Source organism: Chrysemys picta, chromosome 19 (assembly GCF_011386835.1).
Source record: "Chrysemys picta bellii isolate R12L10 chromosome 19, ASM1138683v2, whole genome shotgun sequence".
NCBI classification, from domain to species: Eukaryota; Metazoa; Chordata; order Testudines; family Emydidae; genus Chrysemys; species Chrysemys picta.
This window is the reverse complement of record NC_088809.1, coordinates 16,576,099-16,600,675: the sequence shown is the minus strand read 5'-3', so window position 1 is coordinate 16,600,675 and position 24,577 is coordinate 16,576,099. Positions and strand designations below refer to the sequence as shown.

Below are 24,577 nucleotides of genomic sequence, written 5' to 3'. Positions count from 1 at the left end.
ACCGTGGCCTAATTCCTTTTGTTAACTTATTTAAAGAGAGAGAGAAAGAAGTAAGGTCATTATTAGACCTATTAAAACAAACATTACTCACTCAATGGTCTGTGCCACTGGGCTAAATGTGTAATTAGTGGCTTCGTTCAAACACAATTAAAGGCAGTCACGTGTACTGCTTAGTCAAAGGACGTCCTGGCCTACTGAATTCTGATGTGATGTGTGAGATCAGGAATAAAAACAGTATGAAGATGTTAATGTAAACCTGTTGAGGTGCGCTAGAGAAAATTGCAATGCCTTGTTGCCTTTTAAATATTTTAGAGTCCAATAATGAAGCCCTTACTGTTTGCATTGTGTGTTGTGCCTGTTTAAGAACTGAGTAAGGATTCAATTCGGTCTCTAGTTTTTAACAGGATCGTAGGGATTGGCAGAATGGATCCGTCCAGGGACCTCTTAGCCCAGTGTCCCCTCTCCATCAGTGTCTCCATCAGTCCAGCTGAAGGTGCAAGAAACCCAGCAGTGGGCAGTTATGGGATAGCCTATCCTCAGAGAAAATACCTTGCCAGCCCCTATTAAAGGTTGGCTTATGCCCTGAAGCATAAAGATTTATACTTCTTCCAAAACTTCTTTTTTTTTTAGTTACGACTATGTACAACCCTGTATTTCCAGCAATGGGATGTGTGGACAGAGCAGTAAAGCCCAGGGAACTTGGAGAAAGGCCACATTTCCCCTTAGAGACTGGAAGAGAAGAGTCAGGTCCACAGTTCCTGCTTTGCTGCCATCCACTCTCCTGCCCCTTCCAGGTGGTAAGCCCCGTGGTGACGTGGCTTTCAGGGGTGTGTCCAACAAGAGTGGCAGAGACACCATTGCTCTACCAGCCTTCATCCTTTCTCCACCATGTCAGCTTATGGGGCACCTGAACCCTACCTTGCTGACGTCCCTTTGTGACGTCCTTGCTGAGTAGGGGGGATTCCAGGGGATTATGCCATGCAGATGGGCTGTTCCCTCTCCTGCTGTCTGTACCCCCACTTTGGTGCTGCTAGCACCGTGGCTGGAATTGTGCTGGTATGTCTAGGGCTTGAGAGTGCAGCAGATGGAGAGATGTGGATTTGCACGCTGCATTCACTTCTGGGGGCTACATCCTCAGGTGCCGGGGGGTCATTGGCAGACATGATGGGAAGCAATGGAAAACCCATACTCCTGAGTGTGATCATTAACCTTTATTGAAAACAAAGTGTTTGCCTTGCTGGTTCTTAAGTATCCAAACATTCCATCAAGTTGTCATCACTGATGCAGGGGAAAAAAGTACCAAAACCTTGAGGTTTCTGGTCTTAATTTGTATGCAGATAAAATATGCTTAGGTGCTGAAAGCTGACCCAGGCTTTTAGAATCCCCCAGCAGAGTTAGAAGCGTTTGCACAGGGGAACAAATTACGGAAGAACTACACAGTAATGTTTGAAGGAATAAATTTCTTTAATGCATACCAATCCTTAATTGGGAAAGAGTAAAATTCGATTAGCAATTCCCACACTCTGCTACTCGTGCTGTTCTCAGAGGCAGCTTGGTCCAGAGCAGACAGGGTGGCCAGGTTTTGTGTCTCACTGTTCCGCCCGGGCCTCGGGGTGTGACAAAAAGGAAAAGCAGCAGAAAGAAAGGGACTCAACCTAATGGAAACTATCCTACCCACCCATAGGGAAGAGATGTGCAGGTTTGAGGTCAGAATAGATTATCACAGTGGTCCTTTCTGGCCTTTGAAACTATGAATATACATGTATGGTACGTCTCTTTATATATATTACATCTGTGGACTTCCTACTAGTTCACTATATGACTGTGGCCTCCCCATAAGAGTTTGGGGATGATTGTTTTCGTTTGGGGTTTTTTTGTCTATGTGGACAGAAGAAAATGTCTGCTTCTTTGTGAGAGGACCATACTTTACCCTAGGCACCTAGTGAGCTTTTTCTTTTCACATTGACAAGAAAAATGTTGGAACACGATGGTCCACTGTGTTTTAAACTTGGAAGATTAGGCTTGGGTTCATACAGCGAAATGACTTATTGAGTAATGTTATCACTTAGGTACTTAGATGATAGGTGCTATCGAAATACCTTGGAGAGGTCTCTCAGTAATATAAATCATGTTTAATCCGGGGGTTGAGTACTTAGGATATGACTGTAAATAATGCCCTGATCTGATTTAATATTTGTATATCTTCTGCCTAGCTGCTACATCTGGTCAGGTGCTTTTGTCCATTGCCTTGAAGATTCCTTCTGTGAAATGCAGCACTGCTTACATCTGTATATGCTGTTTTTCTCTTCCACGAGTCTTATGTTGATCACCATCTATAGTCAGAAACTCATCACTCAGGCCTGGTCTACACCTAAAATTTAGGTCAACCTAGTTACATCGCTTCGGATTGTGGAAAATTTTGCGCCTTGTGCAACGTAGTTAAGTTGACTTACCCCCTACTGTAGATGCAGTTAAGTTAATGGAAGAATTCCCTTCCATCAGTGTAGGAAGCATCTACGCTACAGTGGCACAGCTGCAGGGCCATAGCCGTGCTGTTGTAGTGTAGACGTACCTTCAGACTCCCAAAGCATGAGAGAGAGAGTGGCAGAAATTCTGGAAAGGGGATTGGGCGCTCTGTGTGTGAGAATGAGCCCTGATGTGAATTGGCTACCAGGGGCTGCAGGTGTTTTCAGTGCACTAGGACTCCCAACGTTATCAATACCGGTGTTAGCAACGGGGGGAAAGCTTTGCACAAGATGTGTAGGCAAGGTTTGAGAGGTGACCATTGCAGTAGCAATGGTCAGCGTAAACCCCACGCAGTGTGGTTATTGAGAATTGTACTTGTTGCTGTATCTCTCTGATGGTATTTTCATATAGATAAAGTTTTAGAAAGGTCCTATATGTCAACAAGTTTGCCACTTTCCTGTCATGGTTGACATTTCATATTTGCTGGTTATTGGTCTGGAACTGAGCCTCTTTATCCCCATCTCCATCACATGTTGGGATCCATATCTGAAGCACAGTTGGTTTTGATTTTGCAACACCAGAAACCAACGGATGAACGTGTGCAAACCAAAACCAGCCTTCAGTTTTGCCCAGTTCTAATCCTGCCTCACTAATGAATTCAGCATGTATATGAATAATGCCGCTTATCCCAACCGCATTGGCTACCAGTGTGCCAATCACAGGCAGTGCATCTCCACAGCATTCCTGAATGGTTTAGCATTGGGCAATGGACATAATGTAACTGGTTTGAGTCATGATGTTGCCCTTTCTGCAGGCACCCACGCGCATCTGTTGAGTATGACGGGGCTAGAGGAGACATTTAATTATACCTGTAATTGCAAATACCCAGCAAGTTATAATTACGTTCAGAAAATGCATACCAAGGTAGAACTGGCATCCAAATAGGAGGTTGATGATGGCTGTGCAAAGCACTGCTAGTGTGTTTAGAGGAAGCACTAAAATTGTCTACCAGCAGATGTATATGTGGTAAAGCAGGTGCTTCAGCGCCCACGTTTTACTGCTCAACTCAGCAAGGACTCTGTATCGTTAGAGTAGGGAACTTGGAAATCAAGAGGCCTGAGTTCCAATCCCAGAACTGCTTTAGACTTGTGTCACCTAGAGCAAGTCACTTGCCCTCTCTCTGACTCAGTTTCCCCTTTGTAAAAGAGGATCAATAATACATACCTTTGCAAAGTGCTTTTTCATTTGAGGGATGAGTGCAATCCATACGGCTCCAACTCTCCCAAGTGACCTACTGGATAACAAAAGTGACTGTATATGGGGGCCTGTAAGGGTTAGATTTTTAAAGTTTGGCTTCCCCCAGCCCTTTTCTTTGTCTTTAGTCTGCAGCTGCAATTAATTGCTGTTGCATTTCTACACCTGCAGTTTTTTCTGAGTGCAGCTCATGTTGCTTTGATGTCTAAGTATGGGTTGAACTAGTGCATCAGGTAGTTAGACATCAAAGTGGCATGAACTATGCTTGCAAACAGTTGCAACCAGTTGCAACCAGAAAGCTGCAAGCATACAGAGAATGCGTTCTGTTAGTTCCCTGACATCTGTGGAAAATTCCTTTTCCTTTTCCATGCTGGCTTGTATTAGATTTCAGTTTGTTGCATCTCACATTGTTCTAACATATTCTGGTCTGTATTGAGTCTCTGTTCACTTCCACTGCTTGCAGAGAGTGCACTTTGTTTCCAAGTGATTTCTGTCGCTGGCTTTATGTTTGTGCAACATGTACAATTGCCTGGGATGTCCCTGAATCCCCCATTGTTATGGATAAGCAGCACACTCATTGCTTTATAAGCAGACCAAGGCCGGGTCTACACTACAGACCTATATCAGTATAACTAAGTTACTCGGGGGTGTGAAAAATCCACACCCTTGAGCGATGGAATTATGCTGACCTAGCCCTGTGTAGACGGTGCTATGTCAATTCTCCTGTCCACATAGCTACCGCTTCCTGGGGAGGTGGATTATCTATGCCGACTGGAGAAGCTCTTCCATACTTTTTGAAGAGTCTTAAAAGTTGCACCAGGATTGACTTTTCAGCCCAGTGCTCTGTGGCAACTTGGATAACGAGGATTTATACTCAGCATTTAAGACCTCCAAATATGAGCGTCATTATCAGCTCAGCTCCCCGCAAACCTTCCTCTAGGGTTGCTCTGTCTATATCCATAAACCTCCTATGGTTGAGCCTCCCCCTGAGAGTGAAATGAGAATCTCCTGCTTCCCATTCTTTAACCATATTAGCTGCCAATGTATCCTTCATAGCCAGAAGGCTTGGAACATCTTCTGGAATGCAAATTAGGGCAAGGGTTTATTATTACAGTTATTTTTTAAAATATGTGTAAACCACTACAGAAATATGGCACTGACCTTTCCCCTGGGAATACAAACATAAGGAGCAGTGGTAAGAGTGACAGCGGGATGAGGGGGGTAAGTGTTATCCACTGGTCACATGGGCTTGCATTTCCCTGCTGGACTGTTTCATTATCAACCATTTTGATGACTGATTAATTTTTTCTTATTACTTCCCTCAGTATTTCTGGCTCCTCGTCCTCTCACGAGGTTTGGTTGGCATCGGTGAAGCCAGTTATTCCACCATCGCTCCCACCATCATAGGAGACCTTTTCACCAAAAACACCAGAACCCTCATGCTGTCTGTCTTCTACTTTGCAATCCCTCTTGGCAGGTAACCAGTCCACTGCAGTTCTCTTAAATTACCATACATCCGAAGCGGCTGACAAGAAAGACACATTTTCTTAGATTTGAATTGTTTTGTAAGGGAAAAGTTTGCAGGTTGATGGCTAGCATAGGGGCTGCTTAGAAGATACGGGTTCTGGTACCTGTTTTGCCACTGATTCATGTGCAAGTTTAAGACCTTTGCATGGAATAAATGTGAGGTATTACTAATTAACAGAGCTGGATGAAAACAGAAAATAACTATTTAGCATATACAGTTTTGGAATAAAAACAATATTACTCGTATAACTGATGAATAATGTTATACCAGTTTTCTTAGTTGTTGTTTTTATTCATTTGAGGTACAGGCCTTTTTGAGTCAAGTTCTTCCAGGTTACCATGTACTCTAGAAGAGTCATTAGGTTAAGGTGCTAAGGGCTAAATTTTCAAACCTGTGAAAGTGTAATTGCTGGCACATCTACCTAAGGCATGTGACTGTTGGAGAGTGCAGGTCAGATGCACAATTTAACTCTTGAAATTTTGGCCTTTCCAAAGCATTCTTTAGCTTAGACTCAAACTCTAACCTACTTGAATCTGCAAAATTTGGCAGAGACCATCTAGAGGATCCAGTGGTTAAAACTATTAGTACTCCCACCATTGCAGCAACAACCGTGGGAAATTACTTTAAAAGTCTAATGTAGACAAGGCTGAGGAGAGCTGCTGTAAGGAGCATTCATGCTTCAACTTACACAGAGGAGTCAAGGACTGTACAGCCCATAGTCTCCTGATGAATGTAACAGCCAGACTCAATCTTTGAGTAATTATTTCCCTTAGCACTTTCTTTGAATTGAGTTCCCTTATCAGCCCAATGCAGTATCTGATTGTTGGGACTAGAGAGATCCTGTATTTTTTACGACGGTTGACCCTGCATTGTGAGATTGTAGACAGGGTGGGCTCTGACAATGTGGATCCAGATTCCCAGAAGCAGATGACTTCCTCTGAAGAAGTGGCACAGTAAGTTCATTTCCAGAAAGGGAAAACCCGGCCAGCAGTTAACTCCACCATTGCAGTGAAAAACATCTGGATTAGGATGGTGATACGCCAGCTAGAACTTATGGCAGTAACCTCAGAACAAAGATTGAAACATTCTTTTGCTCTTCAGGAAGAAGAAATGGCTGGTCCTTAACTGATGGAAATAACTTTTTCCTAAACAGCCCTAGGAAACGGAACACTTCTGTAGAGAACTGAGCTGAGCAGTGGTTGGCAACAAACCAATTCCTTCCAAAGACAAACATGCTTGATAATGGCAAAGGGCTAGAAATGGGGCCCCGTTGCTCACTCTGGCTCCGGACCTGATTTTTTCCAAAGTCTAATGGAGTTTGGATCCGTGGTTTGGTTTTGGAGCCATATCTGTGAATGGCTTAGTACCAGAATGGCGTTGATGGTAACTCGGGTGCCTGCATGGCTTAGAAGGCTGTTCAATAAGCGTGTTTGGCAACAGCCAGCCATCCTGGAACAGTTCTGGCAGCTTGTACCCAAGGCAGCCCCTGCGCTGAGTGCTGGCATTTTTGAAAGATCGATTTCGTGCCTGTTTGTTTCAGCTATAGGGAAGCATCACTGTAGTTACCACTCAGCCAGAGCTGCCTTTTATTACCTGATCATAATCTGTGATACCTGGCTGAAAGTCTGCCGGCTTCTCTAACCTCCTGACAGGCTTATGATATTTGCCCATCAGCCCTATGTGCTTGTTCTGCTAAGATTTTTGGTATGAACTTATAAAAAACAGTCTCTTGATCCATATTCGGGAACAACTGCTGTTAAATTAACAGATGGCATTTAAATGGTTTGGTGCGGTATAAACTTGATGGCACTTCTCATTAATTTTAGGTCTGGGCCCCAAAACACAGGTGCTCAGCTCACCGCAGTGATTGGTGGGATGTAGGAACCTTAATGGGACAGTCTTTGGATCCTGGGTTTTTGTTTCAACCTCTTATAGGGCAAAGGGCCTGCAGTGAAGTTCAGATCAGTAGCTAAATTTCCACCAAACTAGAGGATATTTGGACCCATCATGCTGTTAGAAGTGACACGTTCTTCACTTTTTCTGCTTTTAGTGATGCTTACTCTTGTCTCTGCAGGAAAAGGGAACTTGCAGATAGGGCAGCTGATCATGACTGTTCTGTCTGCATTTCACGGTCTTTGAGAACAGCTACACCCATAGCACTTTATTAAAACTGGCTCCCTTCTTTGTACTTTTTGCAGTGGTTTGGGGTACATCACTGGATCAAGCGTGAAGCAAGTAGCAGGAGACTGGCATTGGGCGTTGCGGGTAAGCACCTGTCTCATATTCAGTAAGTCTGTTAAAATATCCCTCGTGACCTGACATGCACAAACATTAGAGCTGGCCAGAAAACAGGGTGTAACTTTCATGAAAACTTTCTGAAAATTTCCAGCTCTTCAGCTGGTCAAACATTTTGAAATATGAAATTTTGTTGTCGTTTTTCATCAACATTTTGCCAAGAAATTGACAGAATTTTCGCAGTTTTGCAGGTGGATGAAATTTCCATCTCCTTTTTCCCCAGCAAAATTGAAAATTTCCAACGTACTCCAATAAGCTGGGACTTGTCATTGTCACAGTCTTTATCCCATTTCAAAAGAAGATGGTGCTACCTCACCATGTTTTGCTCCGCCTTATATAATCCATGGGCAGCACCATCGTCTGACTGAACAGTATTTAACAGGTTGAGGTTAAGGGCAGAGGAGGACTTCTAGGCAGGGCAGGATAAAAAAACTGGAGCACTGGAAAGATACGCGTACAGGTATTAAGCACGTAGCAGATGAAACGTATGCAGCTCCTGGAGAAAAAGGGAAAGGTGTTTATTGTTGGTTCTTTGTGCTTGTTTTCCTGCCTGGGAGTAGCAGATTTCCAATCACTTCATTAGCAGTTGACAGTGGTTTCTTGATGGGCTGGGGAATAGGAGGAACCTTAAATCAACTTGGTAGCCTTTCAGTCCCCTGCTATCAAGAAATTCCTGCTTTGAGGAAAAAACACTTTGTTCCAGTTTCCGCTTGTTTTTCTGCCCAGAGACACTCAGTTTCCTTCTATTTTAACCTCTAGGGACCTTGATAAATGTGTTGAAAAGATAATAAACCACACACACACAAACACATACACACCCAGTGATGTCTTGAAATTGCTGGCAGGAAGTGGCCCAGCAAACCTGCTTTCTGGCCTTTGACAGTCTGGCCAGCATGGGGTTGAGTGAGATGCTCTCTCAGGGCTGGCAGTTCCTGAAGGCAATTAATTGCACGAAGCTCGTGCCAATGCAGTTTATAACAGCAGGTGCTGAAATACATGGATTCCCTACCTCAAACAAACGGCACTTTTTGGCGGCTGGAAATGAGAAGTGAAGCCAGTAAAGTCACCAGGAATAGTCCAGCAGCAGCTAGCTGAGTGGGGAGCAGATTCCAACCAGGAACCTAGAATGAAAAGAATTAAGTTTAATGCCATGAAGTTTCAGAACAGAAAATAGGCCACCTTACCTAACAGCAGGAATGCTTTAAGGGTGAAGCTGACTTCTGAGCAGAGGAGCAGCGCTAGGCCTAAGCCCCTCATTCAACCCATTGCGCTTAAATGAGACTGATGTGTTACATAGGCATCATGCTGGCCTAGTGCATTGAGATGAAAGGCACCCTAAGGCCGTAGTTCTCAACCCTTTGGGGCTCAGGACCCAGTTGTAAACCTTGATGGCGTGACCCACGGTATAGCTTTAGTGCCAAATACATCTGGCTTAGGAAATATTTCGTACTCACGATATATAGTATACACATTAACATAATAAATGCTAAAAAAGCACACTTATGCATACTATAGTGGTGGCTCCTGTCCTGCTGGGCTGGCTGGGCACAGCTCCTCGCTCCAGGTGTTGCAACCTCTGGGGTCACAGTGCTGCTCAGATTTGGGCCAGACCCCTTAACAGGAGGCCAGCCAGGCCAAATTTGTGTGAGTGGTGGTGTGACCCGGTGCATGGTATCAAAGCATCACTCACTCAAATTTGGCCCAGCCAGCCCCCTATCATCATGAGAGAGGAGTGGTTGGGCCAAACCCGAGTGGCACTACAACCCTGTGGACCCGGTCACAAGGCCCAGAATGGGGCACTGAACCCAGTCAGCCCTGAGGGACCAGAGCTGCAGGAGCCGCCGCTGTGGGGTGATTGTGAGATGGGCTCTATCTGCAGCCCTCCCCCGGGTCTCCCATCTGACTCCTTGACACATTCTGGAGACCTAACCTGAACCCACCTTTGGGTTGTGACCCACAGGCTGAGAAACCTTGCTCTAAAGAGCTATCATTTGATGCAGGAAGTTACCATTAGCTCCCTTCTCTTCAAGTGAAATCTCCACCTTTGTTTCTGGCAAGTGTCTTTCTGGGCTCCTATGCTTGTAGATCCCAGGCTCCCTGTGCGTCAATCTCTCCATCATGTCCTATGCAGACATCACAACAAATTGCCAATGATAACCTGACTGTACAAAACATATAGAAACTGTCAGGAGACGTTGGTCTGTCTTTTGTTCTTGTCTACACGAGGACACTTACGAAAGTTAATCCGAATTTACTAAAGGTATGAATTTAAAATGCATTAGTCAAATGTCAGTAACTCACAAGTTAATTAAACTAAATTGAATTAAGACCACTTGAATTCTGAATAGGAGAGGAGTTTCCTGTGGTTTAATTAATCCACTTTAAATTCACATCTTAAATTAATTCAGATTAATTTTTTTGAGCGTCCTCATATAGACAAGCCCTAAATCTAGTAGCATACTGAGTGTAATTGCTTATTTGCTAGGTGTGTTACTTTACTGTGTCACCTCTTGTGATCTCACCAGATCTCCTAATCTAGGCAGGGTCACGCTAGTCAAACTTGGATGAGAGACCTCAGAAGAAGAACCAGAGTGTTTGTAGCAGTGCTTCGTAGGTTGCAGTCTTCCCTCTGGTTCAGTAGTAATTCCAGTGCCCCAGTAGAGTGCCAGCGGATGCTGTGTTGCTGAAGGAACTGGTCTTTCAGTGTCCTCTTCTGTTTTCCCCCCTCTCCATCTGGAATGCCCTATGCAGGGAGCATTCAGGAACTGGGTGAAGATGGAAAGCCAGAGGTGGGCAAGGGGCATGTGCACGCACTTGCATGTGCAGTAGGGGAAAGGTCAGAAAGTGACTCACTCCCAACATCCGGAAAACCTTTCACCTTCCTGGCATAACACCTCAGACACCCTTCAAATACTTCTAGAAATTAGCCAGGCCCTTAGCCCACCTGGGAGTAAGCTAGCTTCCTAAGTCACAGAAGATGAGCTGGGTACAGCAGTTACACAGAATATGACCACCTTAATCAGAAGCATCCCCAAAGCCGAGCTACAAGAGTAAGTAAGAGTCTCGATGGTGACAGAGAAAGGAAGGAGAGGAGCAGATGCGGCAGTGGGAGCATACAGATTTGGACCAGATGTAAAGAACCTAGTCACTGAAATGAAACTAATGCAATCTGGTTTTTTTGACTAGCAGTGGTAATCACTGCCAACTTCCTGTGCTGATTCCCAGGTCCTCTCTTTCAGGTATCTCCACTCCTAGGCATGATAACAGGGACACTCATCTTGATATTTGTACCTGCTGCTAAAAGAGGCAATGTGGAACAGCTGGGGGGACAGCTGAAGGCTCGGACCTCGTGGCTAAGAGACATGAAGGCATTGATCAGAAAGTAAGAGAGCTCTGCTAAAATGCGCTTGGCCTTTAACTCTCAGCCTGAGAGTCAGATAGCGTTTGCCATTCTACTGCTGTATGATTTGCAAGTGGCAACACTCGAGGAGCAGCAGAAAGCATGATCCGTGGGCCTGAGAAAGGAAACCACAGTTGTGTTTTCACAAGGGATGATCCCCAGTTGGAATCCAAATATGGATCTACCCTTTCCAAGGTTCAGATTGGAGGGTTTTCTAAGGTCCATATCTGGTTCTCGCTTCAGGGAAGCTAAAGTGTGGAAGTGGAAACATATGAAAGAGCAAACGGTGTTATTGGCTTTCAGCCCTTTTTTCTGTCTTGAGGGGCACCAGGAAAGGAGACGCCTTCCTGAGGTGGGGGGGAATTAAATGTCAAAGTGAATTTTGAGGAGCAAATATACAAATGCATGTACTTGCTTGCAGGCCTGCACACGCTTGCAGGTATACACATGCTTTACACAGTTCCACATGGCTATGCACCCACACTTTCACAGTGTCAGTCATTCTGCTGCACTCGCTGTCAGGATGTTTCTGCGACTACATCCGAGCACCTCTCCATTTACCTGCAGATTGCCCTGGGAGTTCCAAAGTGGAACTTGTTCCTTTTGACAGTACTGACTAGTGCATCTTCCCAGTGTTGTCAGCAAGAACAAAGGAGGTGGACACGTGGTTGTGGTTAATTCACGGGTGTCTCCATGGGGCTTACCCTCGTATCATTTGAATGCCTGGTAATCCAAACGGTAATGATGCTACTGTCCCAGTGAGACAGGGTCACTCAGATGGGGAGAATGGCATTTGGAGCAGGCAAGTAGGCAGAACTAGAGGGAGGGCATCCTGATGATTGAGTGCTGACTATATTACTTAATGATCACATGGCACTTTGCAGATGTGAAGTGCTGTCCAGGAGGTGAGACGTATTGTTACTGTCACAACAGTGTGTTAGAAATGTACTCTGGGCCTGATTTTCCATTGCCTTGCACCATCGCTGCACCTGTGCAAAGTGAGTGTGAAACAGTACCGCAGGGAAGCCTGGTAGAATTTTACCCCTGCTTTGCACTGATGTAAATGACTGAACAAGGTGCAAGTGAGGGAGACATAGGCTGTATACACGGTGAGTGATGCTGTAACCTGAGTTACAAACCTATGTCGTGTGGCCTGTAACAGACTAAAACCACAGTGGTGACCGCTGCAAAATGCAGAGGCAGCTCCAACAGAAAATACTGTAATTATATCATCAGAGCCTATTTGAGCAGCTGGTGATTTGATCTTAGCTCTAGGGGACACTCTGGTTTATGGGGTTGGGACTGAGCTGATGCCGTTTTCTGTTTTGCTCCCTCCCATGGCTCTTATTTCTTTGGGGTTTCCCTACTTCAGGGATAAAGCAGATCTGGAGCTAAAATTTCCCCATGGATTTTTCTCTCTTGCATCTCCACAGCCGCAGCTACGTATTCTCGTCGCTGGCCACTTCAGCTGTCTCCTTTGCCACAGGGGCGCTGGGCATGTGGATCCCCCTCTACCTTCACAGGGCACAAGTTGTGCAGAAAACTGTCGAGACCTGCAGTTCGGAACCCTGCAGCACCAAGGACAGGTAAGGCTCATCCTGTGATATTGTAAAGAGGGGCTTTCCTACCGCAGATGACATTCAGACTTGCAGAGCTTGGGCTTAAGAGAATGAAATCCATTTACTAGGATTTCTATAACGTCCTGTGGCCCTTTGTAACAATGATAGGAAGCATTGGGGGTTAAATCCAGAATTTGTTCTTCGCTGCTGCAGCTGATCCCTTTTTCACTACTGGATGTGAATTTGTAGTGAAGCCAGAATACTAGGCAGGTGAGATCAGGGAAGAAAGATGGCTGTGTAGCTTAGGCACAGGACTGAGAGCCAAGAGATCTCGGTTCTCCTCTGTCATGGCCACTGATTCCCAGCATGATGTGACCTGGGGATGGGGCTTCCCTGTGCCTGAGCTTCACTATCTGTAACGTGGATGTACCACTTCTGCAGCGGGGCTAAGCCGTTCGTTTGATTTGTGTGTATCTAGCGCTTGGAGATCTTTCCATGGAATGCTGCACGCTGTGATGTCATAAGTAGGAGTTTATGACCTCACTGCAGGATCCAGGAGAAGATAGTTGCCATTGTGAGAGAGGAAGATGTTACCATGGCTCACATTTCTTCAGCGATAGCAGGGATTGGGCTGGCGTGGTGGCCAAAGTTCAGGACTCAGTTTGGTTGCTCTCCCTCCAGGAGCCAGCAAGGGAGTGCCCTTGTGGCCATGTCCTCAGCCCCTGTGGTTGGTGCACCGCTCCTCTGCCCGATGCACCATGTGCTGTAAACAGGCTGCCAAAGGAGGATCTTTGATTGGATGAAGGGCTTTGGGAGTCCTTTATGAGATGAAGAGAGATCCCAGACTTGCAGGGAAAGTATCAAAAACTGGTTTTGCCTGTTACTGTTTTCATATAAAGGCTCTGGGTTTGAACTTGCCCCAGGGTGAAAGTTTCTCTTTAATGTTACTGTAGTGCTGACCTTAAGGCAATAAAGAAATAAGGTCTGTGGGTATCAGACTGAGTAAACTTCCCTGCCATGCTGGAGTAGCTTAATACTGGAGAGGAGTGTTAATAATGACCTTTCATCCTGAAGATATCCCTAAGCACTTGATGGTGCGTGTATGCTGGTATCGCTCACGTGCTACAAACACGCAGCCGCTTCTGAAGTGGATTGCAACAGTAGGACATTATAGCACGTTATTTGGGAAGAATAAAGTCATAGAAGTGCAGAACTGAAAGTCCTAGTTATCTAGTCCGGTCCCCTTCACTGAGGCAGGGCTAAATATTATCGAGACCATCTCTGACAAGTTTGTCTAACCTGTGCTTTAAAAAAAACAGTGAAGAACTGCCAAGTTGCAGGGGGAACTTGGGTAGTAAAAACACAGTTACCAGAGTTGGAAATTGGCCATCACACCAGAGTTAATGTGAGAGTCGATTGGGAAATCATCATTTTTTCCCCCATACAGAGCATTTGGGAAAAAATTTTTTTTTTCATTTTTGTCACAATCTCTTGACTTTCTCAAGTTTTTTGGGAAATAAAAACCTGAAGATTTTTCAGCAACTGAAAGTTTTAAATCAAAATTTGAAAACTAGTTCAGTTTTTCAACAAAAACTTGAGAATTTTGAATGGAAAATGGAATATTTTTCACATACGTTGCAATTTTAATTTTTTAAAATGGTGAAAAATTTTTGATCAGCTCTAGTTAATACCCTTAACATGTGCCATGACATCTCTAACAGCCTGAGGTGCCTCTTTCAGTAATCTTACATTAAATTACTTAAGGATTGCCCCACCTGGACCCCCTTGTCCTCTGGTCCTTTAAGAGCTAGTACTTTGTTACTACTTTCGATGTGTATCCACCATGGCAGTAGGGGAGAGCGTGAGAGCTGTGATGACAGGGGAAGAAAAGTAAGGTTTGGGTCCTACTGGCTTTGCTAATGTATCACAGAAGGCTCTCACTCCATTCTGTATTGCTTCATGTTGCACCTGGGTCTCTTCTTTCAGCACCATTGATGGAACGTTGCTTTATGTTGTATCCAGTTATATTTTGCATGAAAGGTGCTCAGAAGGTGATGAAAGCGTTGCTATGGCTGGGTTAAAATTGTAGGAAAGCATCCTGTTGCTGGCTTTTTGACTTTGTACTGACAATAAGAAACAAAGCTTAGACAGGTGGATTTTCCTAATATAATATCATGTCACAAATTAACTGCCAAGCGTGGTTAATCCAGCAGACTCAGGCCATCCTGCAAAAATGTCGCTAGTGGAGAAAGCACCCCAACAGCCTGCCCATCTCTTGTTCATAAAGGGAGGTTTTCTACTTCTACAGTTTTAGCTATCCTGAAGCTCCATTGCCATTGCCAAAGACTGTTGTGTTCCAGACACTCCTTTACATTTTGACAAACAAATAGCAAATGTGTAGTGCGGCAGCAGAGGAATCAGTTTGGATAGGATTTCACAAGGACCAAAGGGAGTTAGGAACCTAACTCCCATTGAAATTCAATGAGCTTTGCATGTCTAACTCCCTTTACGCTCCTTAGCACCCACCCTGCCTATTACTTGTATGACACATTCAACCCACAGTGTAGGGGGAGGAGCTGAGGGCTCCAGTGGAGTTGTGGTTCCTAATCCGTCATCAACTAGTTGCTTGCTTGTTTCTCATGCCATAATGTGGCCATGTTTGAGCTGGAAGGGGGCATTTAATATACTGTCCACTCCCTCCCCATTCCGAGTTGAGACAGAGTTCCTTGCATGATACCATTGTAAAGCTTCACTGGTCTCAGCTCCACCCGCCAACCCTGTAACAGGACAAGAGACAGAAGACTCTTGGCACTGGACTCTTAGGGCTATATTTTCAAAACTGGCCCCTTAAGTTGCACCCAGCTCACCAGCAATGGCTGCTGCCGGTTGTATACTGTACATTAGAGGGAGCTAGAAGATAACCTGTTGACAGGCAGAGGCAGTGGTAAAGATTGCAGGCTGGAATTAATTAAGGGCAGATCCAGGAGTGCTGAGAGGCTGCTGGGTGTGCCCACTCTGCCCTCACGGAGCTTAGTGCCGAACTTTCTGTTGTAGCTTGTGTCTGAAATAAGCTGCTCTCCTGTTCTACTCTGAACTCTGTGTCAGACTAACTGTGTACAAGGCCCCTGCTGGCTCCCCACGATGGACGTCTATTCCATTCTTCCCCTCATGCAAACGTGACATTTTCCAGAATTTTCCCATGCAGACTTTGCAGACGTGGTTTGGCAACCAGTTTTGGAACAAGCGGCCTTCTAATTTTTATTGTCACCGTGGCATTCCCAGTTCCTCGGTAGTCCAGGAGTTTGCCACAGGTTGCTAACTAGAAAGCAAGTTACAGATTTTCAGTGTTGCCAATACCAAGCATTCAAAAAGCGTGAGTCAGGTGTCACAAAATCAGGAGACTGGCTTAAAAATCACAAGAATTTGTTCAAATGATCATTTAGAGATTGTTTTATTTGCCTCATTTTTTGAGCCACTAGGGTGTAGGGTGCAGTTCTGATTTTTTAAGTACAGTTATTCCATCCCTGCCACTGTGACCTTGAGTGTGCGAGGTCATGTTGTGCAGAGGACACCATTTTGTTTCTTTATAAGTACCGGAACAATGTTCTGCTGTGTTTCGGCCTAGCCCATGTTAAAATCTCAAGCTTTTCTCCGCAACCATGCGAGCTAGAAACTTTGTCCCTGATCAAATGAATCCGGGAGCTGAGGCTTTGAGAATAGCATCTAATATCACAAGACTTGCAATGAAATCATGAGAATCGACAACACTGAGAATTTGCCCTGTTGTACTGCTGCTTAACACCCAGATGCATAAGGCAGACTTAGTCAAGTGCACTTCGTATGAAATTCACCCCTGTTCAGAGAGACAGCCAAAGGCCCCGTGCACCTCCTAAGTCCCATTTAGGCCCATAGCCCTTTGAGCTGGGGTGAATTGCACCTAATATGCCTCTCTTTTCTTCAAGGAAAATTGACAGTGACAAAGACTGTATTTCTTAAACCCACAAAGCCAGAGAGTGAAGTTCAGATCCCATCACCCTGTATTTTCCCTGTTTGTTTGTGAATACAGCTTGTCCACATGAGTGCATCAGTGAACAAATAACCCTCTCTCAATATTTTGTTTTAATAGTTTGATCTTCGGAGCAATCACGTGCTTCACTGGTTTTCTGGGCGTGATCACAGGGGCTGGGGCAACCAAATGGTGCCGGTTAAAAACCCAGCGAGCTGACCCCCTGGTCTGTGCCGTCGGCATGTTAGGGTCGGCCATCTTCATCTGTCTGATCTTCGTTGCTGCCAAGAGCAGCATTGTGGGAGCCTATGTAAGTATGGGGCATTCTCTGAATCTCGCGTGTGCCCTGTCCACTGAACTTCTTAGCAGATCGGTGTGCATCCTTCCATGCAATGGGGCTGAGACACTGGTTTGTGCGTGCTTCTCTTCTGCCTGACCTCCTTCCTTTTGCTCACTGCCATCTCAGCATTACCATGCTCTGTTTGGGGGCAAAATGGCATTGTACCTTTTTCACCTTTCCCATCAAAATCTCACCAATAAGTGCTGTAGATTAGATACAGGGATATAGCACATGTGCAGAAATCCATCGTTCTCCTCCTTTGTTCTGCTTTAGCCAGGTAAGGGCATTGCCTTAGTCCAGAACGCCAGTACCAGGAAATGTCGGTCACTTTTATTATGAAAGTTCTGTAATTACAATGTAATTAAATTTCAGTTGCACCGAGGCTATCCTTTTTGAAACCTGTAATTACTATTTAATTCATGAGACTGGACAGTTTGCTGCTTGACTGAGAATAATAGAGCAGATACACTGTATTATTATCTATTTTTATTACCATAAGGTCTAGGAGCCCTAGTAATGAACCGGGGGGTCATGGTGCTAGGCACTGTACAAACAGAGAACAAAAAGATGGTCCCCGCCCCACAGAGGTTACAATCTAAGTATGAGACCACAGGTGAATGAAGACAGATGGGGATACAAGGAAACAATGAGGTAATGCATAATGAAAAGGCTACCAAAGGGGTAGTAAGTAAATCAGTCATGCAGTTCACTGAACATTTGAAAGAATTAGTGGTAATTACACAGTGAGAAGTGTGTGATTACTAGAGAAGTTTGGGAGTTTTTAAGCGACATGTTTTTTCCGTTGGAAATGCTAATTTGTCAAAACCAAAACTTGGCACAGAAATGGTCCAGGATGGTAGTGAAGAGAGATGGAGATTTCAGTCTAGTCAATAGCCTGCAGGGGTAGTGCACTTGCGGGGGATGTGGGAGACCCAAATTCAAGTCCCTCCTCTGAATCAGGCAGAGCAGAACTTTGAACCTAGATACCGCTCATCCTGAGTGTCTGTGTCTCCCACATCCCAGGCAAGTGCCCTAACCTCTGGGGTGGGCGGGCGTGTCAAAGCTTTGAAAGGTCTCGTTTTCACTCTGATACAGAACAAAAACGCAAATTGAAACCTGAGTTTTTCACAAAGTGGAATTCTTGTTTTCTGGCCAGGATCTGTGATTACACAGCAGTTGCAATAGAGCTATACGGTAATCAAGTGTGACCAGGTACAAACCCTCCCATGCAGAATCCTTCATTTCTCGTCTTCTTTCCCTCAGTGTGCAGGCTGGCCTAGGGGAGGGACTCCTATCACAGTCCAGTCCCAGGTCTGGATCTTGCTTTTAACACAGGAGAATGGAAATCCTGGGCAGTGAAACAGATCCCAGTTACATTAAACCCTAAAGCCCTTGTGTTTTTATGCAGGACAGAGAAGTGAGGTGGGTTTTTTAGGACTGAGCAGGAAGGTGGGAGCAGGGTAACATCAGAAAGTCAAAACGTTGCTTTCTCTGACCAGAACGCATCAATCCAGGGATGTAGGGCTTGATTTTAAATGAAACAAACAAAAAGTTGCACTACAATTTCCTGTCTAGGAAGATGTCCAGCACTCGGTTAATTGGTGTAAGCTTGAGGTAAGCACCGCCTGGAGCCTGCAACCCTGAGCCATTTCCCCACCCCACCCCAGCCCTGATCCCCCTCCCATCCTCAGAACCCCCCAGTCCCAGCCCAGAGCACCCTCCTGCACTCCCAGCCCCAGCCGGAGCCCGCACTCCCAGCCCCAACCTGGAGGCCTCTCCTGCACCCTGAGCTCCTCATTTCTGGCCCCACCCTGGAGCCTGCACCCCTAGCCAGAGCCCTCACCCTCTCTTGCACCCCAATTTTGTGAGCATTCATGGTCCGCCATACAGTTTCCATACCTAGATGTGGCCCTCGAGCCAAAAAGTTTGCCCACCCCTAACATGATCAAGATAAATTAACCCAATTCATTCCAGTGGGCATGTTGCTAAATCTTCCATCCCCTCTCAGAGGCCATCAGAACTCACAGGGACAGTGCAAACAATGTACTTCAGAAGTATCCCCCATAGCCAGTTTCATCCCCAAAATGAATTGTACCCCATTTGAAGGTAATGAGGTCAAGGAGTAGGAAGGAGAAAGGAGGCAGTTAGAAGTGGAATCAGTAACCAGACCTGAGAAGATACTGAAGAAGTGAATTAAAAATAAATTGAGAGCTTGAGTCTCCCGAGTTGTTACCAGGACTGAATTCAGGAGAAATGTTTCTTTTAGGTAGAGTGTCAAAAAATGAACGATATGAGAAAGCAAAATAAGCTGCTGAGATGGCGTATTATGACACTCGTGGCTTTTCTTACCTTCTGATTTGAGGAGTATTGGGTCATCACAAGCCTATCACAATGGTGTGTACTCCTGTTGAGTTGAGCCATATCCTCTTACAACCAGATGGTATTAAAGCACAAGGTATAAAGTTGAAAGGAAGAATGAATGCCATTTAAGACATTTCACCTTTATTTTTCGGGTGTTCAAAACAATTACGTGTACTTTTGAAATAAGTTAGTTAGTCTTGTTGATTCTCCGCAAGAGGCCAAGGACTGAATTAGCTATAGAGACTAAAGCCCCAGTTCTACCTAGCATGTGCCATGTGCTTTGTTGATTGGGGCTGGGCTCAAGCATGTACTTAAAGCTAAGTATGCACTTAGTGCTTCAGTGCGTTGGGGCCTAAACTATTACTACTGATTCCTAGATGTATGTTCGTTCCAGAGGGGGGGAGAGAGACCTCATATTATATTGAGGGAATCTTGCACTGATACACCTGTTCTGTTGTTAGAGAAATTCATTCCCACTTTCCTATATGACCTTTAATACTTCACCTAATTGCTAGTGAAGCAACTGACTTAGGGAGTTCCATTTAACACAAACGTTGTTCCTTTTCTGGTTGGTCTATGTGACTTCATGTTTTGAAACCAGGAATCCACCATGATATACACTCATGTTGACTTCTCATGTTAATCCGTCACTGACGGTGTCAGCCTTTTGCCTAACTGTTCTCTAGCTTGTAAACAATGTTTGCTAAAGGAGACATGGTCGAAGCCCTCAGTTCAGATAAAAATCTATATATTGGTAATGTGATCTGTTCTGAACATTAACCAGGGACTTATTGTAGGTAGAAGCCTTGGAATAAGTTTGAAATAAACAAACCATATAGGAAGGTTTGTGGCAGATGATTCCCCTTCCCCCTCTCCTCCCCCCCATTGAGATTCATGTGACTAAACCTTGTCCTTTGTATGTGTTTTGTTATGACAGATTTGCATTTTTATTGGAGAAACTCTTCTGTTTTCAAACTGGGCAATCACAGCTGATATACTAATGGTGAGTCTATGCTGTCAAAGCATCTTTCCGGCGGGGGGGGTCAAAACAGCTTTTCAGATTTCAATGGACAGCCTGGGGTGTTTACAAGTCCCTTAAAAGCTTAATTCCAACTCCAGCCTGTTTTTTCTTTTTTGCTGCGAGGGAAAGAGCTGTATATCCTCCCTTGTCTTCCTTTTGAATGTCAGTTCGGTGAAACCTCCGTAGAATTCCACTGGTGCCCTGAAATCCTAAGGAATTGTGAATGGAGCTCAGCGAGAGCTCATGAATGGGCTGCCAATTGGCCAGTTTTACCACCCAGAGCTCCCACTGACTTTGTTTAGTAATAGGAAGTCACCCGCTACACACACAAAGCCAGCCATCTACCTCTGTCTGACGTAGCCAGGGACCAGGACCCCATTGTGCTAGGTGCTGTACAAACCCAGAACAAATGCCTATGTATGTCTGTCTAAGGTACTTTTATAGTCCCCATCACTGTAGTACCTGAGCACCTCACAATCTATTGTATTTACCCTCCCACGCTCTTGTGAGGCAGGGCAGTGCTGTTATCCATCCCCATTTTACAGATGGGGACCTGAGGCACAGAGAGACTAATTGATTTGCCCAGGTCATACAGGAAGCCTGTGGTAGAGCAGGGATTCGAATCTAGGTCTCCAAGGTCCCCGGCTAGTTCCCTAATCACTGGACCATCCTTATCCTTCCTCTAAATGTTTTGTGTTAAACCAGGGGCTAAGGGCATGATCCTGCTTCCTCTTTAACCCCTTTAAAATTTGCCTTGATTTCAATGGGAGTGTAGGATCCTGTAGCACTTGAATAGATTTTCAGGTGTCTGCACTCTGCCTTGTATGACTGGATCTTACATTGTTTGTTTTTTGCAGAGACACTGCTGTAATCCCAAGCATTGTCTCAGGGCAAACCAAACCAAAACAAAAAAAACCCCCCTCACAACAACAAATTAACTTTGAAATATTTCTAAGATCCCATTTAAAAGCAAAACAAAAAAACAAACACACACAAAAACCCACCCTAAGTGAAGCATAGGAAAGAGAACATAAAATAACATCAACAATGATTTTTAATAATACTTTTTAATTGACATAGACTTTTAAGCCACTCTTGCAGTTGGCTATTTAGACAAATGAACTGTCTGTAATATACAATAATGTCCCTGCTTAATACATTATGAGTGGGAGGATGAACTTAAGAGCATTATACAAATAAATGTGAACATCCATGCGGATCAATACTAGCCCATAAATTGAAGAAATGGTCTGACTTGCATTTATATTACACGTGAGTCTTGAAAGGATATGTAGTCAGACAGGAAGTGAGAGCCAAGATTATAGAGCCATGTTTTATCAGACAGCTTTATAACTGTCCTAGCCAGCAGAGAGGTGTGTAAATGCTCCAGGTGGGATTCACTTTGAACAACACCCAATAGAAATTAATTGGCAATATATTTATTTGGAGGACTAGTAACAGCACTTTGCAGGTCTGTGGTGCCTGCAGTCTGAGGCTCTCCAAGCATTTAACAAATATTAAGGACATGAGACTCCCGACACCCCGGTGACATACATAAATCTTGTTATCCTGTTCGTGCAGATGGAAAACCTGGGTCACAGAGATGAAGGGTAGTTTCCAAAAGCGCTCAGGGTTGGCCGAACTTGGCTCCCATTGAAGTCAATGAGAATTGTATCCTGACTTCAGTGGGAGCAGAATTAGGCCAGCAGCGATGGCTTTTGGAAATCTCACCCTAAGTGACTTAGCCAAGGTCATCCAAGGTTTGCAAATCTCATGACTGCTTATGGGGCCCGATCCTGCAGTTTGCTAAGCAGCTTCATAGACTTTGCAGGATCAGGTTCTAAGGTTCTTATGTTTGCTTATTATCTTAATATTTAAATGTTAGTTCTTGCTAGCTAGCTCCATGCTGTTGCCACACTGCCATTGCTGTGGATTTATCTGTGCTCCCAGCATCCTGGTTGGTGTCTGTCCTGCAAAAGGCCCTCATGAATTGGATTTGATAAACAGTCAGTGCTGCAGGATGGATTGTGCTTTGTTGTCTGAGATTCCAAAAGGCTGATATTTATTCCAAATGCAGATTTGCACAAAACAAGCCTTATTCTCAGCACCATCATCTAGAAGTTATGCCTTTGACATGGGAGCTCTAAATTGGAAGGATATTTTGTCCTTTAGCTATGAGGCATTAACAGTTAAACTGAGTAAGGACAGGGCACATGTCTGGGAAAACCAGTTCAACCAGCTCCACTAGGGGAATACGTCAGTAATAAAACCACAGCCTTTCTGAGCCTCTATTTAAAGAGGCGAGGCTCGCCCCAGAGCAGCTTCGTCAGCCTCCCTGGACATCCTGTGTGATGTGTGCCACCCAACCTGGAGTCAGGGAGATGAGCCAGGACAATCCCACACTCTTCCTCTTGGCTGGTGTGACTGTTCCACCTCCAGCTTCCGCTGGGACGTTCTAACTAACCAGCCTGTGCATGGTTTGAATTTAGTTCTATTTTAATATCGAAATCCCAGTTCAGATCTTTAATTTACTGCTATCCTCCCTAGGACAGTAGCTAAGGTCTCCTACCAGCTATTTCTGCTCTGTCAAAATAAAATATCCTTTAAGCAGGAATAACTGTTTTTCCCCCTAACAGTATTTAAGGGAGGAGAAACAATCTCATGTTTCATTTGGTTGCTGTGTTGTATTTCTGTCACTAGGATTTCAAGCTAGACATGTAAATGTATTTGGCATTATAAAGTCTGGTCTCAGCCATCAATAATTTCATTAGTTCATTAGCTTAAAATCTTACTGGAAGTTATATTGCTATTTGCAATGCTATGTTTTTTTTAAAGGAACAATTAATGGTCAAAACCCAGTTAACCAAGACAAGAAGCTGCATTTGTCCCAAATAGCATTAATTTACTGCTACTCATTTATCAATAGTAAATTCTAATGCCTTTAAATTGTTCTTTTTCTGGAAAAGGATGGCTTTATGGCTAAAGCATAGGATTGTGAGTCAGAAGAGCTGGGTTTCATTCACCTGCTGTTTATAACAAATATAACAAATATATTTTACTGTTTTTAGCTGAATACTCCTCCTCTGTTCAGATCTGACCCCTTCAGGGTAGAATGTGATTGTACCTTCTCAAAGTCACTCTTCCAGCAGTTCCCTGTAGCTTCTGTGCAAACTGGGTGAGGGCGGGTGAGCTGAAGTTCACCTACTGTTCACCAGCCCAGGAAGTTCCTTGCACTCTGTGTCATCATCTGGGTGTGGGGTACTGTGTGGCAGCCATGACTCCTGGCTTCTGTATCTTGCTGTGCCATTGATTCACTGTGTGACCTATCGGATGTCCTTGTGCCTTGGTTTACCTACCTGTAAAATAGGGATAACGCTCCTTTCTGTCACGGGAGTTCAGTGAGGCTCAGTGTGCCTTTGTTTGAAAGGCGCTATGGAAGGGCTGTGTGTTATCATTGTGACCAGGATGTTGCGTGGGGGCTGATTGAACTTGGCGTTCTTTTGGTGGAGTGCTGCTGCACCTCAGGGGTGTAACAACGTCTAAGTAGCATGCTGCATCAAGTGCACACTGGTTATGTTTGCAGCACCATCATAGCCGGGATGAAAGAACCCCCACAGGTGTTCCTGAGGAGCAGGGGCAAAATCACAAGAAATGGGGTAAAATTTTCCCAAGTCCCGTATTACCCATCATTCCTGAAGTGATATATGCACGTTCAAACATGTCCTTCACTGAGCCTGTTTGCTGTAGGCTCTGCTCCATTATGGGGCCTTTAAAAGTTTTTAAAGTCATGTGATTAACCCTTTACACACCAGAGAGACAGTGATTGCACCTTCCTACCTTAGGAGGAAATTCTGCTTTATTGAAACAAAGCTGCCCCGTTCCGTCTGAGAGAGAGGCATGTTACTGTGGAGCAATTAGCTCCCTAAAACCCAGGATAAATAAATTAGTGAAACTGAGGCAAAGTCATTCCTGGTATAACTCCATTATGGGGTTACATCAGGGCTAGAGTGGCACATCCGCAAATACACCATACTCGGAAAGGGTTCAGAAAAGAGCTACAAGAATGATTTGAGGTCTAGAAAAACAGTGGCTGATAGTAAACGGCTGAAGCTCAGTCTGTTTCGTTTATCAAAGAGAAGGTTAAAAGATCTACAAGAATCTACATAGGAAGAGATTTCTGGTAGGACAGACCGCTTTAATCCAGCAGCAAAAGGACAACTAGATCCAGTGCTTGGAAGAGCCTCCCCAAGCTTTGGGTGTGTTTCCTCAAGCGTTATGGGATCAAGGCCACCACTGAGTCTGGTGCCGACATAACGGGGTCTCTCCCTCGATAAGGAAGGTCCATGT

General features: G+C 44.6%; 1 protein-coding gene across 2 annotated transcripts in view; it reads left to right on the top strand.

The window, feature by feature from the left end:
- SPNS2 (SPNS lysolipid transporter 2, sphingosine-1-phosphate) overlaps positions 1-24,577 on the top strand; it is a 160,217-nt gene that overhangs the window by 102,162 nt on the left and 33,478 nt on the right. For both annotated transcript variants that reach the window (XR_010593889.1, XM_008166162.4), the window contains exons 4-9: positions 5,046-5,197; positions 7,447-7,513; positions 10,783-10,925; positions 12,377-12,529; positions 16,629-16,818; positions 20,147-20,212. Coding sequence is in view for 1 of the 2 variants with exons in the window: in XM_008166162.4 (XP_008164384.3) it covers positions 5,046-5,197; positions 7,447-7,513; positions 10,783-10,925; positions 12,377-12,529; positions 16,629-16,818; positions 20,147-20,212 (771 nt within the window). In the remaining variant the exon portion in view is untranslated. The remainder of the gene's footprint in view (positions 1-5,045; positions 5,198-7,446; positions 7,514-10,782; positions 10,926-12,376; positions 12,530-16,628; positions 16,819-20,146; positions 20,213-24,577) is intronic.